The sequence below is a fragment of the Cetorhinus maximus genome, chromosome 11 (genome assembly GCF_964194155.1).
Source record: "Cetorhinus maximus chromosome 11, sCetMax3.hap1.1, whole genome shotgun sequence".
NCBI classification, from domain to species: Eukaryota; Metazoa; Chordata; class Chondrichthyes; order Lamniformes; family Cetorhinidae; genus Cetorhinus; species Cetorhinus maximus.
Genome location: NC_135889.1, coordinates 38465023 through 38482554, shown reverse-complemented (window position 1 = coordinate 38482554; position 17532 = coordinate 38465023). Strand labels below are relative to the sequence as shown.

The 17532-nt window shown below is 39.1% G+C and overlaps 1 protein-coding gene across 2 annotated transcripts; it reads right to left on the bottom strand.

Moving 5' to 3' along the window:
- Nucleotides 1-99: 99 nt before the first annotated feature.
- On the bottom strand, nucleotides 100-17377 carry hspd1 (heat shock 60 protein 1). Of its 2 annotated transcripts, none has more exons than XM_078551822.1 (12): nucleotides 17353-17377; nucleotides 16536-16712; nucleotides 12367-12619; nucleotides 8656-8738; nucleotides 7190-7285; nucleotides 6989-7082; nucleotides 5995-6163; nucleotides 4983-5082; nucleotides 2301-2546; nucleotides 1531-1705; nucleotides 890-1068; nucleotides 100-527 (listed from the first exon to the last, which is right to left on the bottom strand). In XM_078551822.1, the coding sequence occupies exons 2-12, from the start codon at nucleotides 16707-16709 to the stop codon at nucleotides 372-374; spliced, it is 1725 nt and encodes a 574-aa protein (XP_078407948.1). In that variant the 5' UTR covers nucleotides 16710-16712; nucleotides 17353-17377; the 3' UTR covers nucleotides 100-371. The 2 variants fall into 2 exon arrangements, with proteins under 2 accessions (XP_078407948.1, XP_078407947.1); XM_078551821.1 differs by lacking the exon at nucleotides 17353-17377 and adding an exon at nucleotides 17118-17244.
- Between the last annotated feature and the right edge of the window lie 155 nt (nucleotides 17378-17532).

Below are 17532 nucleotides of genomic sequence, written 5' to 3'. Positions count from 1 at the left end.
TAACTTGTTACCTATACTTTTTAAAAAAAAAAGTCAGCACTGTACTGTTCCAATAAAACCAGTGAATTTAAGTATGTGGTACCCATCCAGTACTTCAAGGAATGTACAAATGTTGATTTTATTCAATATAAAATAAATTACAATTCTTAGTACTGAGAGGGCAGTAACAAGTTACTTATGAGATCCAGTACAGTTCAACTCCGCTCCACTAACTTAATTACAAGCATTTCAATGATAGAGCCATTTTTCCACAAAGCCTGGTTCATACTCATTCATCCTGTAGTCTTCACGATTGGAAGCAGTCATTCAATTGAGACCATATTAAACATGTCAGTCACCTCAGTTCACAGGGAAAGATCTGTAGCAAGGGATTAAAACATATCACCACCCATACCTGCACCACCCATGCCACCCATACCCCCCATTCCCTGTGGCTTGTCATCCTTTGGGAGTTCTGTAACTACAGTTTCTGCTGTTGCTAGGAGAGAGGCAACACCAGCTGCATCCAACAAAGCAGTCCTCACGACCTGCAAGTAAAAATATAAAAAAGTTTACTAGTTTCTACACTACTCCAGATTTTTGTACAGAAAAGTGAAGACCAATTGCTCTGCAGCAGTTGTAGTGATTTATGTTAAGGGTTTCTGAACTTCAAGTTGGCCTTCAATTGCAATAATGCTCTGTAAAGCTTAAGGGACGAAGGTTACTTTACTCAAATCACACCCAAAAGGGTGCAGTGGGTATCTGAAGTTTAAATTTGGGTCCATAGTATCTGTATCAAGTGATCAGAGACAATTTACAGATTGTGCATATTGCAAGTGATCATGGCTTGATAGATATTTTAAATCCAGAAATTACAGGAAAGTATATACACACTACAAACTGAGTGTACCTTCGTAGGATCAATAATTCCTTTTTCTACCATCTTCACAAACTCCCCAGCCATTGCATCATAGCCAATTTCTGGTGGACTCTGCAAGATCTTCTCCACAATTAGGCTTCCTTCAACTCCAGCATTTTTGACAATTGTGATAGCTGGTATTTTCAGAGCCTTGCCAACAATTTCAATACCTGTTGAAAGACAAAAACGTACAAATTAATCATGAACACTCCAAGCCATATGCAAATTACTCAAATCCAGGCCATAAATACTGATTAAACTTGTAAACAATGTCCCCTCTAAACTGCACAGCTACAAGTTAATCTTAAAGGGACTATGCTGTACAAGCCATTTGTGCATAGCAAACAGAAGTAGTAAGAGGGAACATTGCTTGTGACTATTTCCAAATGCAGGCCACTGGTTTTACTAGTGCCTGTCTAGAAACAAAATGCTCTTACAAGTAAAAGGCTCATCATGGAAATATCCTTTTGGTGACAGTTATGTCAATATCTCCACTTAGTGACAAGGACTTAAGTTGACACTTTGAATATTCCAGACAAGTCGCATAAAGATATTTTAGTCATTTTAAAGTCATGTTTTCTGTTGCTGAAAATGAACAAGGAAAAGCAATACAGTACCACTGAATCACTTACCAACTTTTTGGTCTTCATTGACAGGTCGGAGTGTATCCAATGCTGGGATACACCGCAGTAGAGCACATCCACCACCAAGAACAATACCCTCCTCCACAGCAGCTCGAGTAGCATTAAGTGCATCAGTTACTCTGTCTTTCTTCTCATTCACCTCTATGTCACTAGTGCCACCAATCTATATCCACAAGTGAATAGTCAAGTTCAATATAGTTGGAATTATAGATTTTAGCATTGCAAATTTGTCACATAGGTAAAGCAGATACACAAAACCAAATGCTGACTCTGCAGGTCCGCAAATGCCACTGGTAAAGAAAAACAGTTTCAATATCAAAAATGTCAAAGACAAAACTTGGCAATCAACTAAAAGTAGAGGCTTCCAGCTCCAAGTTTCTTTTCCTCCCTTGCCAGAAGCTTCAATGTAGCCAGGGTTAAGAAAAGGAATACTAACAACCAAGTGTATTTGAATTCAGGGAGTGGAAACAATATTATTGTTGCAGGAAAATTCCATTATTGGTAGATTAAGTATGCAGCTTTCAGGATTAGGCACTTTCCAACCACATTTGGTAGCCATGCTGACTTCTTATTCCCAATAATTTATCTTGGTTTTACAGGTAAAGTTAAAATTCCCATCCTTTTTGGTATCAGCTCCACTGCAATGGACATTAAAGCCAATTAAGTCAATCCAAATATATTTTCAAGACAGTATCCATATGCACACAGAAGGCACATTGCTTGTGCACACAAATCACATTAGTCTACAAATTCTTTACCTTCAGCACTGCAACACCATCTGATAATTTGGCCAGCCTTTCATTTAGCTTTTCCTTCTCGTATTCACTTGTTGTAACTTCTAATGTTTCCATGATTTCTTGAATGCGCTTTTCAATTGCAGTCTGGTCACCCTTGCCTTTCAACAGCATGGTGTCATCTTTGGTGACAACAACTTCACCAACTTTACCAAAGTCATGGGCCTGGATATCATCCACATTCAGTCCAATTGCTTCATCCCCAAATACCTACAAGAGTTTTCAGAGTTAGATATTTACTTGTACTAAAGCAGAAATCCAACCATGAAATATTTGTTATACTCTATCTGCAGAAAAATTTCTGTGATTCAACATAAATCTCTTATTCAATTCTTACAGGTGGCAAGTTTCATTGAAATCCAGTCTTAAAATACAAATTTACATTACTTCCTTCAAGTTGTCATTAGTTCAATTGGATTTGCTGAGTTGAAGTGAATTCATCAAGCAGACACCACATAATTATATAAAAAAAGATTTAAAAGTTTATTACTTGGATATGGAGACAATATAATAAAAATAGGCAATATATTCCCCTCACAATTTTATCCCATTCTCTTCTAAAGATACTGTGTAATGGTGCTCAAACAGTTTAACGGGCACCAGCCACATATCAATAGGCTCTCCCCTAATGGCTATTCTTTGTATTAGAGATAATTATATAGTCACCCATAGAGGACATCAACAGCAAAGCCCAATTCAGTCTTCACCCACATGCTCATTTTCCAAAAAGGGCCAAGGAATAATAATCATAAGCAGGAATCCTGGATAACATCAGTTAACTCAGTACAGATCAGGGATCAAGTCAGACAATGTATTTTCCCACAAACACATCATGCAGTGTGTCAATTGTTTAAGTACGTTATTTAGGCGAAATACCATTTATTTATCGATGATATTTACAGTAGCTATGTAGTGAATACATAGATGATCAAAGGACACTGGCTCAATGTTGGGGGAAAATGAGAAACATTCTTGACGAATTATGATCCATCATAGCCTTCCCACTATAAATCCTAGAATATACCCTGACCTTTATGCCCCTTCCTAAATCTTTATAGTTCCACCTCTGGTAGAAAATCATTCGTGTGTAAAATGGGCTGTTTTCTTTAGAACACAGGGTATGAAAATTATGAATGGGTGGATCTTAGATAGAAACAGACTTGCTAGTGTGGAGTCTAGAATGAGGGGACATAGATTAATGTAAGAAATTTAGGGCAGGGAGGTGAAACGCAGCACTGAGGCATTGTGGTGTGAACTACTATAATTATAATTAGTGATTGAAGCAGAAATTATATAAACATTTAAGAAAAGGGAGGTTAAGGGAAATGAACACAGGCTGCACATGGGATTAGGACCACTGCTAGAAGGCCAAGAACTTTTTTGCATTGAGTTCCACAGCCCTCTGCATTATAGAACAGCATTTCAAAATGAGGCTTGATGCCAATCAGTATTACCATTAAATTTGAAGCTTCAGTCTACAGAAGTCTTTCAGAATCAGTGAAAAAAATCTTCTGATTTTAATCATTAAAATCAGATATACTTTAGTTCCCAATGATGCTAATTAAGAATTTCCATTGATTTTTAAACAGGGGTTATGAAGCTACCTTACTGAACCAACCTCAAGTTCATAATATCCTTTATGCGTTTATTTCTCAACAGTCTGAACTGAGCAGTGAGTCCCAAACTACATCAAACCTAGTCAGAAGGTCAAGTTCTCAAGGTTGAATACTGTAATTGCTGTCTTGGTAACCAGCTTTGGCCACTGTATTTTGGACAATACAGCCCAAGTACAATAGTCAGCCTGCACCTGGAGGCACGTGAAATAGGGGCTATAATGCAGTCAAGAGATGTTAAGATCAGAAAGACATTCTCCCTCAACTTTGAACTGACCAATCCCCATAACTAGTCCCATCTCATACTGTATGCGTGGTAGTAATTTCAATTTGAATTTAAATTTCACGACCAATAAGAGGACAATTTAAGTTCTTTCATACTCAAGTTCAATTGTGCAACGTGTCCCAAGACCAGTGGCTATTCAAGTAATGTACCACTGCGTTATTCGGTCAGTAATGACGATGAAATTGTCAGTGCTTTCTCTGAAACTGGCAGCAACATCTGGAAACTGCATATGCAGTTAAATGCAAAAATCCATAAGTTGCTGGCAGTGATTCTATGCTTCTTCTAGGGTGCTCTGTTGAAGTTCCCACAGATTGTCATCAGTTAGAAATTACTGAACTGTATGAAAACTTGCCCTTTCATGCTGTTAATTTCATTGTAAAAACTCTTGAAAAAGTTGCACCTTGTTGAATGAAGTAACTGGGTTTCCAAAGAGTGTCCCAAATTCATAATTACTGCGGAACATCCCTGGCCCCAAAAAACTTTTTATAGTTGTGGAGTGTCAAATCTCTCCATGATAAAATTCCACATTTTCAGTAATTTTTAAAAAGCTTCTGCCTTAATCCCATGTGCATGTCTCAATTTTTATTTTGCTCTCTAAATTAGTGACAGGAAAAGTTAAAACCATACCACATAGCCTGCTAGATCTCTCTGAACAGCTTTGAGGTTAACAGCAAGTGCCATGGACCATTGTGTTTCCTCCATACAAATTTAATAATGTTTATTTAAGTATTATTTGACTCTACTCACTGTACCACCAGTAGCAATGGCCATGTCCTTCAGTTGGTTCTTCCTGTTGTCACCAAATCCAGGTGCTTTAACAGCCACAACTTGCAAGCCAACCTTCAGCCTGAATGGAGGAAAAACATATATGCAGAATGCAGATCAGTTTAAAAACATTTTAATTGAAAATAAATGTCATGAAAATGGACTACAGCTTCAACTACTTAAGGGCATATAGAACGTTTTAAGGAAGACCCGTGTTTCTAAAAAAAAATACAAGACACTGATGGTCGATACTGACCACTTCCTGGAAAATTCCTATGTGGATTATACTGACAGACCTGTTCTGAGAACGTGGAATTTCACACCTGAAGTGGTGTCAAGACCTACTTCAAAGATAAAAGCAAAATACTGCAGATGCTGGAAATCTGAAACAAAAACAAAAATAGCTGGAAAAACTCAGCAGGCCTGACAGCATCTGCAGAGGAATACAGTTAACGTTTCGAGTCCATATGACTCTTCATCAGAACTAAAGAAACCTGGCAGACCGATCATGTCAGCCTGTCCCTGCCCCACGGAACTCATTTCTTGCTATCTTGACTCCATTCTCTCTCCCCTTGCCCAGTCTCTTCCCACCTACATCCGCGATTCCTCTGACGGCCTACATCATATCAACAATTTCCAGTTTCCTGGCCCCAACTGCCTCCTCTTCACCATGAACGTCCAATCCCTCTACACCTCCACCCCCCATCGGGATGGTCTGAGGGCTCTCCGCTCCTTCCTCGAACAGAGGCCTGAACAATCCCCATCCATCACCACTCTCCTCCGTCTGGCTGAACTTGTTCTCTCACTGAGGGGGGGGGGTGTCATTCTCATGACGATACCACAAAACCTAATTCATCCCACACTGTTAATCATTTTACACAAACATGTTAGTTTTGATCTTTAATCAAAACATAATGTGAGCACACATTTACAAAAGTATGTTTAATTTTTAGTTTCAAGGTCTCTTGAGTTGAAAGAAAGCAGGAAAACTAACCTATTTAAAACCAATGTGCTGAGCGCTTCTCCATCAATGTCTTCAGCAACAATAACTAGAGGTTTGCGGTGTGCATTGGCAATCTCCAAGGCAGGCACAATGGATTGTACATTTGAGATTTTCTTTTCACTGAGCAGAAGGTACGCATCTTGGAATTCACATTTCTGCCCTGTTCAAAAATAAACTAGGAATAAACAATGTTCTTTATTGTAAACACATTATTGTTCTAGATAATTGACCAATTCAGCAGCTGGGACTACTGTAGTGCTCAAATTCCAATCTGAAGAGTTGAGAGTTCAAATACCAGCTAGACACCTCATTTTATCTACCCCTTAGTGGAGAGTAGCAAAGAGAGAAAATGGCAGTCAAGAATAACCTGCCAAGCCAATGCAGAATTTGGTATGAACGGTTGCTCAAAACAAATGCATTAAGACTATTTTCTTTATATTATCATGAATGATTCACATATTTCCAAGACCTAGCTAAGTCAACAGTATCCAGTTTAAAGCAGAGACAACAATCATTCAAAGGCAGGATAAAGGCTGAGTACCTCTCACGGCTGAATGGCAAAACTTACTTTCTAAGTTTTACACAAAGAAAAGACACCCAGGCAAGATACCAGATGATGAACTTTTGAAAAAATAAACTTATCTTGAGATATGGTTATCACTGCCAAGGACAGCATTTATTATCCACCCCCTAGAAAAGATGATGGGTGAGCCTGGAGTTTCTGCAGTTGATACATAGTAATGGTATTTTCACAAAGCTGTTAGGTAGAGAGTTCCAAGATCCAGCAGTGAAGGAATGGCAATATATATGCCAAGTCAAGATATTGAGAGCATTGGTGATGCTGTTCAGCACCTGCAGATTCATATCCTGACACTAATCAACATCTTTTGTGAGAAAGGGGAAGTAGAGAGGATGCTGTGGTATTGTCCTGGGGACTTTTTTTAAAAAAAAGTTGAATCAGAGGCAGTTTGGAAGAATTACATACCTTTAGCTGTGTTGATGAAGTAAGGTGAGATGTAACCTCTATCAAACTTCATTCCTTCAATGAGTTCAAGCTCATCATGGAGTGTTTTTCCATCCTGTTTACACAATACGTAACAAGGAAACCATCAGAACAATACTTTTTAAAAAAAAAGTCAATAGTACGCTAGCACAGAAATTCAACTTTTCTATCTATTGTACTTACCTTGACAGTGATGACACCCTTTCGCCCAACTTTTTTCATTGCATCAGAGATAAGCTCACCAATTTCCTTGTCTCCATTAGCTGAAATAGTTGCTACCTGTAACAAAGGAAAAGAAAGTCACTTTCTGAAAACACTGGGTTACACCAGTTACAGAATGGTTAAGGAGACAGTTAGGCTGTATTGCAGCCATCAATAACTACAATTATATATGTTAATGCTACTTGACAGGTTAAGATGCTATGCAATCTACCACTGTAAAATCAATCACATTAGCAGCTACCAATTTGAGGTGAAAGAATATGTACATAACCATTAACATCCTCTGCTAAAAAGTAATTAGGAAAGAAAGCTATGGCCTACATTTTATAAAGTTATGGCCCAGAATTTCCAGCTCCCACTCTCCTGCTATAAAATTGCCAGAAACCCTGTTTATAGACAGGCGTCCAAAGTTACAGTAAGGGAGCAGGAGCAGCTCCAAGACAATTCTTGGCTAATTTTCACAGCACCAGGGGGAAATATGTTCCTGAAGCTTGCATTGAGCTCAGACAGGACAGTATAGAAGGCCAAAGACAGAGAATCCAGAGTAGGGCAACAGGAACTACGGGGTGAAGAGGGGAGGAGGGGGGGACAGAAACTTAGTAGCGTGCATTTATGTTTACTTTTTGCAATTAAAAAAAAATCTGACACATGTTGCAGAAAGCTACAGAAAATAATACACTTTAATTTTGCCATTTCAAGACATAGCCACGGCCATTGTTATACCTTTTTGAACAGCCTTATTACATGGGCCTTTTTGAAAACCAGAGCCTAGGGATTATGCTAACCAGTTCAATTACTTTCAATTTTCTGTGAAAACCACAAATCAGTGACATTACTGCATACAAGCCTTGTGAGAGTTTATTCAGTTTTCTTTTCCTCACCTTCACCAGAAACCTGTTCCTTGTTCTGAACCCACACTGTGATAGTTAAAATATAACAAAGTCCCAGAAACTCAAGACAAGCACATTGTGAGCAGAGGTGTTATCACCGGTGTTCTGGCCAATATTTACCCTCAATAAGTATCAAAAGAACAGATGATCTGATCATTATCATATTACTGTTTGAGTTTGATGTGCATATGTTAGCTGTAAAGCACTTTGAGCAGTAGTCACGAAAAGTGCAATATAAATCGTCTTTTCTTTATTTGAGTGGTGCAAGAATGAGATTTTGATCCATGACCAGAATATTTCATTTGAACTCAACCTTTAATTAGCTTTTTGGAATGTTCCGAATGTCTTCTCTGCATCTTGGCTCAATGTCACTGTGGGTGTATTTATACTTGACAATATATTAAACAGCTATCTATACATCTAAATTTAATGTTCAGTTATTAAAGATATAGTCAATTTATGGAAAAACCAGAACAGAAGCAACACAGATTCTTGCAGATAGCACTTTAAGTTATGTGTTACTTGAAACATAAATACCTGAGCAATTTCTTCTGGGGTTGTAACTGGTTTGGACATCTTTTTCAGCTCACCAATTACAGTATCTACAGCTAGCATTACACCTACAAAAAGGAAGTTAAAATTAACAGATACATTAAAATTGTTAATGATTTTACAATTTAAAATAACTAGTTAACAAATATGTTTAAAAGTTTTATCAGCTTTTTTTTTTAAAGTTACAAGTCTACAAAAATTCAAATGCATACTCAATGTTACAAATTTGTACAGTCTTAACCTAGGGCTGGACATTACTGACAACTTTGCCATCACAGAATCTCACAGTGCAGAAAAGGCCCTTTGGCCCACCGAGTCTGGACCAACACACAGCAGTTTTTAAAAATCAATTATAATTAACATGATAACTGGTACACGATCAGCATGCAATAAAATTGATCCAATGTCAATTTTTTTTTCATTAGTTTCCTTGCTTATGTAGATTGCTGACCCATGACTTTTCCCTCACCAAAAAAAAAACAACACTCAGGATATCAATCTTTTTGGGATTTCAGTACCTCCTGAAACTCTCAAATTTGCCACCATGACTTTGTGGGTATGTATATTTGTTTATTTGGCTCCAGACCGTGTCTATGCCCACTTCCCAAACACAGCAACACATCACTTTCTGACAGCAGATTACTTGACAGCAAACAACCTGTGCTGATTTTTTTATAATGGCATTTTGGAAAGCTTATATTTCACCTCTCTTCTATTTTTACTTAGTTCTGTTGAAGGGTCATTCGGACTCGAAATGTTAACTGTGTTCCTGTCCGCAGATGCTGCCAGACCTGCTGAGTTTTTCCAGGTATTTTTGTTTTGGAAAGGTAATTGGTTCTGGAAATGTCTTCTTGGAAAAGTTAATAGGTCATTTCACCAGAATTTTTTTTGTTTAATTTTTGTCATTTTAAATTTTTGATCAATCTTGGTCAATTTTCACTTATTTCATTCTTTACATCAGATATACTCTTAATTTTTGTGATAATTCATTATTTAAACTCAAAATTCACTACTGTGTTATTTATGGAGCTTAATTCAAATGACTTGAGTAATTCTTTTGTTTTTGCTGCAGTTAAGTTTACATACAGGCCAGGAATTAAGTCCCAGGGAAAGGAGATTTTCAGCTGACTTTTAAAGAGAAAAAAATTGATCCCCCCTGATAAGTTACTAGAAAGGTCCCATGGCTATTTCAAAAGGAAGTGATGAGAACCTTGTAGTACCCCATTCTGATCAAAGGATGGTGCTGCACAGAGAAAATATTTCTACCATAGCACCACTAGTAGTCAGAATTCCTGCTCCAATCATGTAGAAATTGCTCAATAGGTAAAATCAAAACTGTGAGAGACACATATTACAGAAAAATGGTGCATGTGCCATGTCTACTATCTAGCTCAGTTAAAGGAAAATTTTATATTAGTGTGGAGAATACTCAATTTGATAGCTGAATACAATAAATTGGAATGTGATGGTTGCAAATAAGCACCAAAAGAACAAAGGATTAGACCAGGTCCAACAGTTGCTGCAAGGGAAAATCTAAAACAATTGTATTAACAAATTCTTTGAAACACTAGAGAAATCTGAAGGAGAAATGACTGCTTTCACAAAAAGTTCATATTTTACATTGAAAACTAATACTAGTTATTTGTCCACATCCCCTTCTAGGGTACAAGCTGACGGGCACCAGAACCCCTCAGATAAAAATGAAAGATGCTACTGGAGCTGAAAGCTGTCTGAATATAATGGTAAAATGTGGGCATGATAAGGAATTGGAAGGAGGAAAGAAAGCAAGTGGCAGGTACGTGTTGGCAAGTGAGCCAGGATGGTGCAGAGAGAGAATAATACCAAGTAGAGTCACCTAGAATTTAGTACTCTGGCCTCCCCACTGCTCCAAATCTAATTCAATGTTGTATTTATAAAGCTAACACAAATTAATCAAGTTCACAGACCGACACTCAAAAAGGGGGCTGCCAAGATGAACAAAAGGAGCCAGCAACTGACAAAAGGAATTTGATAAACCGGCTGTTTGACAAATCAATGGCAGATGGAATTCAAAACTTTTAAAATTCAAGATGCTGCAAACATTCTACAAATGATGCAGATCAGTTCAGAAGAAAAGGCATCTAGCACAGTAATAGTTTCAGCACTTAACATCAGATCACAATTAAAAAGCAATTAAAAAGACTGATAAGAAAGTCAATTATATTGCAGGACCAAACAAGTCAGGAGACTAAAGCTGTACAGTACAGTGTACTACTGAGTGAATCTGGAGTAGCCGGTGAATGTTGATCACCAAGGCACGAACAAAAACATTTAAACCATGGAGGCAGCACAGAGGAGCCACAAGACCAATTACTGGTGTTATAGGGTCAAGCTGCAAGAAAACAACCTTGGAAGAACTTGGGCCCTTAATCTAAAGCACTACTTAACAACAGCTGCAATGGTCTTCTGTATAGACAGTTAAATGGTTGAGATGGGCTAGAGAATGAGGAAAAGAAAGGAATGCAGATTTTATCCTGGACAGAAGAGCAAAGATCTTTACAACCATATCAATCTTGTAAAGTGGCCATTCATGTGTGAATTCAGTAGAACAATGTCATAGCCAAACACACCCTGTACTATGTCCATCCATACACAAACCTTCTCACTGAAGTCACCAGTAAGGAGCAGAACACTGGTTGGTTTCACCCCCTAATCCCAACATTAAAGAGTACGTTTGACAAACATTAGAGGTCAACTGTTACACCCTCATCACCACCCTAGTTGAGATCCAACAGTCTCAGCAGAGAAAGCTTTTAGATATTCCTCTGTAATGCTCAGAATGGATTTCTTTTAGCAAGTAATTATTTCCTGAACCACACTGGACTGTGCCTCCCAACAACATTACATGATGAGCAGTGCAGAAATGGTTAACTTAATCATGTGCGTGATCCAATATTTTACTTATAGTTCCTACTAGTATTTTTTCTGTGACGTTGCACACCAAGTCCAGATTAACTGCATTATTCAGCATAAAAGGCTGGAGGAGAGTGTACACATGGAAGACAAGTCAAACTGTGAGCAAGGAAAGAACACAAGGGGAGAGGTACCATCCAACATTCCTTCTAGATTTTTTGTTATGTATGACTTTAGTGCAGTTCCAGATGCTGCATGGCCACGCACCCATTCAGCTTAGAGGAACATTGGTGCCATCTGGTAGCTATGGTGAAGGTTAAAGATCCCGTGGTATTGTTCAAAGAGCAGTGATTTCTCCTAGTGCTCTTAACTAACACCACCTTCTTTCCTTTCTCTTTTGGCTTTTCCCATGTTACATGGGATTGCCACAATGCTGGTTCATATTAACCATCATTTTTTTTTTAATTAAGTGGGTGGTTTTACAGCTGGATGCTCTTCCTACCACAAACCCGCCCCATTTATCTGGGTTGGGGACCGACACTGGTGCATGCTGGCTTGCCCCATGCAATCTTAACTAACACCACCACAAACAGCTGAATTGATCCTTCATTTCACTGCAATTTGGAGCACACTGCTGTGCTTATTTCAACAATTTAGAGACTCACAAATGCTTATGTTACATGTACAAAATTTTAGTAAGAAATGTATATCAGTAGGATATGGTGTTCAGGTTGGAAAATGCATATTGTTTAAAATCATAATTGGAAGTAGTAATCAATAGAAAAAAACAGATCAAAAACTAACCTCGCCTTATCTCCACTGGATTAGCTCCTTTACTGATTTTTTCAAACCCTTCTTTAGCGATGGCTCTTGCAAGAACTGTTGCTGTGGTGGTTCCATCACCTGCCTCTTCATTTGTGTTGTTGGCAACATCTTGTACTAGCTTAGCACCAATGTTTTGGTACTTATCTTTTAAATCTATTGCTTTAGCTACTGTTACTCCATCTTTTGTCACTTTAGGACTTCCCCAACTCTGTTCTAGAATAACTGTTCGACCCTAGATAGAAACAGTAAACATATTGGACCACTGTTAGTTATACATTTACTATGATCCGTTTTTCGTTATTTTGTTTCCTCAATAACATGGAGACACCTACTCTTGCTGTGGAATTGTATGGTTCCAGGTGCCTTCAGCGTTCGGACACCTTGCAAAAAAAATGGTCACTCTTTAATGTGCAAGTCACTTAGAAATGGCTACTTTTTAATGACCAGGTCACAAACTGGTTGAAAGCAACACCTGACAAATTCACTGTGGAAAAATTGGCTTAATTGACTGCTTAGGGATCAAACTCGTCACTGAATACACCAGTTTGCAAGTAATGGTACATTTTCAAATAAGCATGGTGCTAAAACCCCTCATCAAAATTTGGGATACTTGGCCATTTATCAACAAAACTTTAAAATGTGGTTTGACTGAAAGCTTGCCTAAAAAGGGATTAATTGCTCAAGACAGTCTCATGGGTTCTGGTCAGATGAAAAGGTGATTAAAATGAAAGATGGCCCAAAATAATCAGCGATTTAATGTTGTGCCTGGTTTTTCAGGCACATGCTTCACACCTTGGTATTGGAAATCTTTTCTGATCACTGTGCGGGTACCTAGAAAGATATCAGAACAGACTTGAAATAAAGCACAGCAGGGGAAAGAGATATATTCTGTGTAATAGGGCAAGTGCAGAAAGATTGCTTGGTTAAAATGGCTAAGACAACCCACTGGAGTTGACCAGCCCTAATGTGTTTTGCTACAGAAACAATGCACACGAAAAAAGGTACAAATTATACCGCACAATTTTCAAAACCATGTTTCATTTTCTGTGGAATAAACAACTTATATACATATAGCGCCTTTAACATAATGAAACATCACAAGGTGCTTCACAGGAGCAATATAAAACAAATTGATACTGAGCCATATAAGGAGATATTATGTCAGATGACCAAAAGTTGGTCAAAGAGATAGGTTTTATGAAGTGTCCTAAAGGAAGAAAGCAAGGTAGAGTGGTTTAGGGAGGGAATTCCAGTGCTTAGACCTAGGGCAACTGAAGGCACAGCCACCACTGTCAGAGCAATTATAATTGGGGATACGCAAAAGGCCGGAATTGAGGGAGCACTGATATCTGAGGATTGTGGGTTGGAGGAGATTACAGAGATAGGAAGGGGCAAGACTCATGGAGGAATTTGAAAACAAGAATGAGAATTTTAAAGTCACAATGGTGCTCGAGAGCAGTCCCACCCAACTGGATGACAGTGGAGGATGTCAATCAAGTCAAAGGTTGCAGAGGAGATTGAGAAGGACGAGGAGGGAAAGTTTACCTTTGTCACAGTCACACTGGATGCCACCTGTGGCTTTGATAAGAAACATTTCAGTACTGTGAAAGGGATGGAAACCTGATTGAAGGGATTCAAACATGGAGTTCCAGGAATGATGGGAATGGATTTGGGAGGTGACAACACATGTTCAAGGGCTTTGGAGAGGAAAGGCAGGTTGGAAATGGGATAGTAGTAAACATGGAAGTGTCATGGGTTTTTTTTTGAGGAATCATAACAGCAGATTTAAAGGAGGACGACAACACCTGAAGAGAGACACCATTTACAATTATCAGCTAACATGGGGGCCAGAAAGGGAAGTTGGTTGATCAGCAGTTAAGTGGGAAGAGGATCAAGAGAACAGGAGGTGGGCCGCATGGTCAAAATGAGCTCAGAAGACATAGGAGAGAAACAAGAGTAACTAGAGAAAGATGAGAGTTCAGTGCTACAGCAGAGTAGAGCATTAAAGGAAGTTTGGCCAGGTGGACATTACATTGCAAAGGCTGCTGATCAGACTCTCATTCTTAGTGCCATGAGCTCCTCACACTTGTTGTTGGAGATGAGTGATAGGGACAAGGGAAAGAGGGGTTTAAGATGATGATTTGCAGTAGAGAAAAGGTGCTAAAGCTTATCTTTGCTTTTGGAGGATGCTCCTGGAATAGTGAGCAGTTTTAAGTAAAAAAAGAGGACCTGGTCCAGCCAAATCTGGCAGTGGATGGCTAAACCAGTTGTCCACCATTTCCTTACAAGTCAGCATCCCTTGAATTTAAGTGAGGGGAGATGAGGTCCTTACCAGGGGAATGGCCAGGGTGAGAGAGAGAGTAATAGTTTTATTGGGGATGAGGACATAAGTGGAACTACAGTTGAGTAAATCAGTACTTGGAGAAATGTTACAGCAAACAGAGGGCCAAAGGTTAGGTGGTCAGGATTTTGAAGCTACAGCTGTAAGTGAATTAGGGAAGTCTCCACCCCCCCCGGACAGGTGGTGGTAGGATTGGGGCATGCAAGGTGGATATCAGTGACGAGTGATACAAGGAAGGTGATTAGACATGGTCTTATCTGCAATTGAAACCATAGGAGTAGTGAGACTATGCAAATGGCTGGCTGTGAATATGGGTTAGGAAGTTTACACACAGGCAGAGATTTAGAGAGGATAAGAGTGAATGCAAGAGGAGAGAGAACGCGATGAATTCAGGTGGAGGTTGAAATCACAGAATGAGAAGTCATTCAGTGCAGAGGCTGAGGGAGGAAAGCAGTGAAGAAATCTGTGATAAAATTTTATTGTATCTGGTAGGGTGGTGCAAAATGATGACTTTGAAAGAGAGGTGAGGGGGTGGAACAAGGTGAGATCCTGGGTGCTTTGATGTGTGCTAGTTTTGAGATGTAAACAAAGAGGTAGAGTGCATTTGCATTTTTTTTTGAATAGAGCATTCAAGAAGTGGGGTGAATTCTGGCACCTGGCGAGCAGAGACCAAGCAATATGTTTATATTGCTAATAAAATTGGTACCATGAAAGGGGTTTTATTGTTAGAAGAGGCTGGTGATACAATGAGAATTTACATTCAATGAGCTGTGCTAGGTATAACTTCAGCAGTTTTGTGTACGTAGAGCAGAGGCAATGTGAGATCAAAAGCAGCTGTAAACTTCCAACTGTCTCCACAGGAACCAAAGTGAAAAGAACCTCATTTTGAATTCGTACAGTGAAAATGCTTTGCCTGGTGTCTGGCTAAGTCTATGGGTTGCCATTGCCTTAATGGAGATTAGTTTGGGAATGTTAAAAGTTATGATCATAGTAATTTGTAGCCATGTATTTAACTTGTACAAGTTAATAAAATATTTCATTTAGCTTAATATAAAACCTCTCAAGAACTGGTGGTCTGATTCCTGAATATAGGATTGCATCCCAAACTTAACACTTAAAATTATAGGTTATGACAGTTGTTCAAAGTTTCCTTCTGGGATTTTAAAAAAAAACTCAGCTTTACCAACTGCTTGGTCATAACATAGGTGAGGCTTTTTCCCCCTCCAAAACTGGGACAAGCATGTCCATTGTTAACAAAGATATTAAATAAAATGAGTGACAATGTTGGATTGGCATTTGGACTTCAGTGGCTTGGTTTAGACAATCTGAAAACATTAGTTTCCATGCAAGTGCAACAGCTGGCAGACCCCCCAAAAGACACTCTGCATCAAGGTCCAGTTGTCGCCTGCTTATTGTGATTGAAACATTCTGGTCAGTATAAATCACTACCCACTTGTCTTGTGAAGGAGAACTCATGCTGATCTGGTATTTTGAAGAATATAACAATGTTTTAGCTTCAAACTGCAGAAAAAAAAACATTTCTGAAGATTCTCAAATAGGTACAGGCATTCTACCAATTATCCAGCAACAAACTCATTTATCTTCTGAAAAAAATAGCAACAAAAAGCTTATGTCCAAAAACAATTCTACTCCAACAGTAGTTTTATTTACTATTTGTATTAATGTTATTGTGCAGCGAAGTGTAACATTACACAATCTAGTTTCATCAGCATAAATGTAATAAGAATATTTCTATAATAGCAAACCATTTAGTTCCAGCCTGTTAAGGACATAACAGAACCCTAACCTTTGGTCCCATGGTAACAGCTACAGCATCGGCTAAAAGATCGACCCCTTTCAGCATCAAAGCCCGGGCTTCGGATCCGAATTTCACATCCTTGGCGTAGGATCGGGTGAGATGAGGTGCAAGTAGACGAGATACAGGTCTTACCTGGCGCAAAACGGTTGGCAAACGAAGCATTATCTGCAACAACAACAAAAAATAGATAATATTGATTATCTTTTAAACCACACGCTAATTTAGAAGAGGCTGAGAGATGGGAGTCAGTAATATGGGCCTCCCCACATGTCGCCAGGGGACACACGTCACAAGGTCAAATTAAAGTAGCGCAACATTCCGCAAAATAATGGGGAATGCATAAAAAAAAACCAGTAGTTAACTCGTCTCAAGTTCGACAAGAAAACATCCAGATCTGTAAATAAGAAGTGCAGTTGTCGGTCAGCCTGAAATGAGATATCCAGCAATGAACCCTGGTTCCTGTGCTTCATTCATTGACTTCATTTCATTAGCATAAAAAGATTTTAAAATATGTTTGAAAAATGTATTAACAATTATTTACCCAACCGATTTCCCAACAGTCGTACTTACTGATTTGCTTATTGAAGAAAGAAAAAGTAGCTAATTAGACAGTGCCAGCCCTGCCTTCTGCAGCTACGCACAAACTGCACGATTCCCAGGACTGAAGTCTTTCTCTACGAGGAGCACGTGGGTCTGGAGGGGTGGGGGTGGTGAAGCCGTGGCCGCCCCTCACCCTGTATACTCCACAATCAGCGGCCCCCTCTCAGGCACCACCACTGACACTCCCTTTCCCACAAACACCAACCTGCTCACTGCAATCCACAGGTTTCCGAACATCAGCAGCAAAGCATCCCTTGCAATCCAGTCGGTCGCTAAAACAGGGGCCAGGGCCAGGACCAGCTCATATACAGCTTCAGGGGTTCGAGTTCCAGAAACTTCCAGACGCTCAACGTAGCAGGGGTCAAAGTGCACGTTGCGGTTGTGC

Excerpts from the sequence above, each read along its gene's own strand:
- hspd1 (XM_078551822.1), bottom strand. The coding sequence starts at position 16,709 with ATGCTTCGTTTGCCAACCGTTTTGCGCCAGGTAAGACCTGTATCTCGT. Across the intron at positions 8,739-12,366 it reads TCCAGTGGAGATAAGGCGAG|GTGTAATGCTAGCTGTAGAT; the intron begins GTTAGTTTTTGA and ends TCCTTTTTGTAG. Across the intron at positions 1,069-1,530 it reads CAATGAAGACCAAAAAGTTG|GTATTGAAATTGTTGGCAAG; the intron begins GTAAGTGATTCA and ends GTCTTTCAACAG.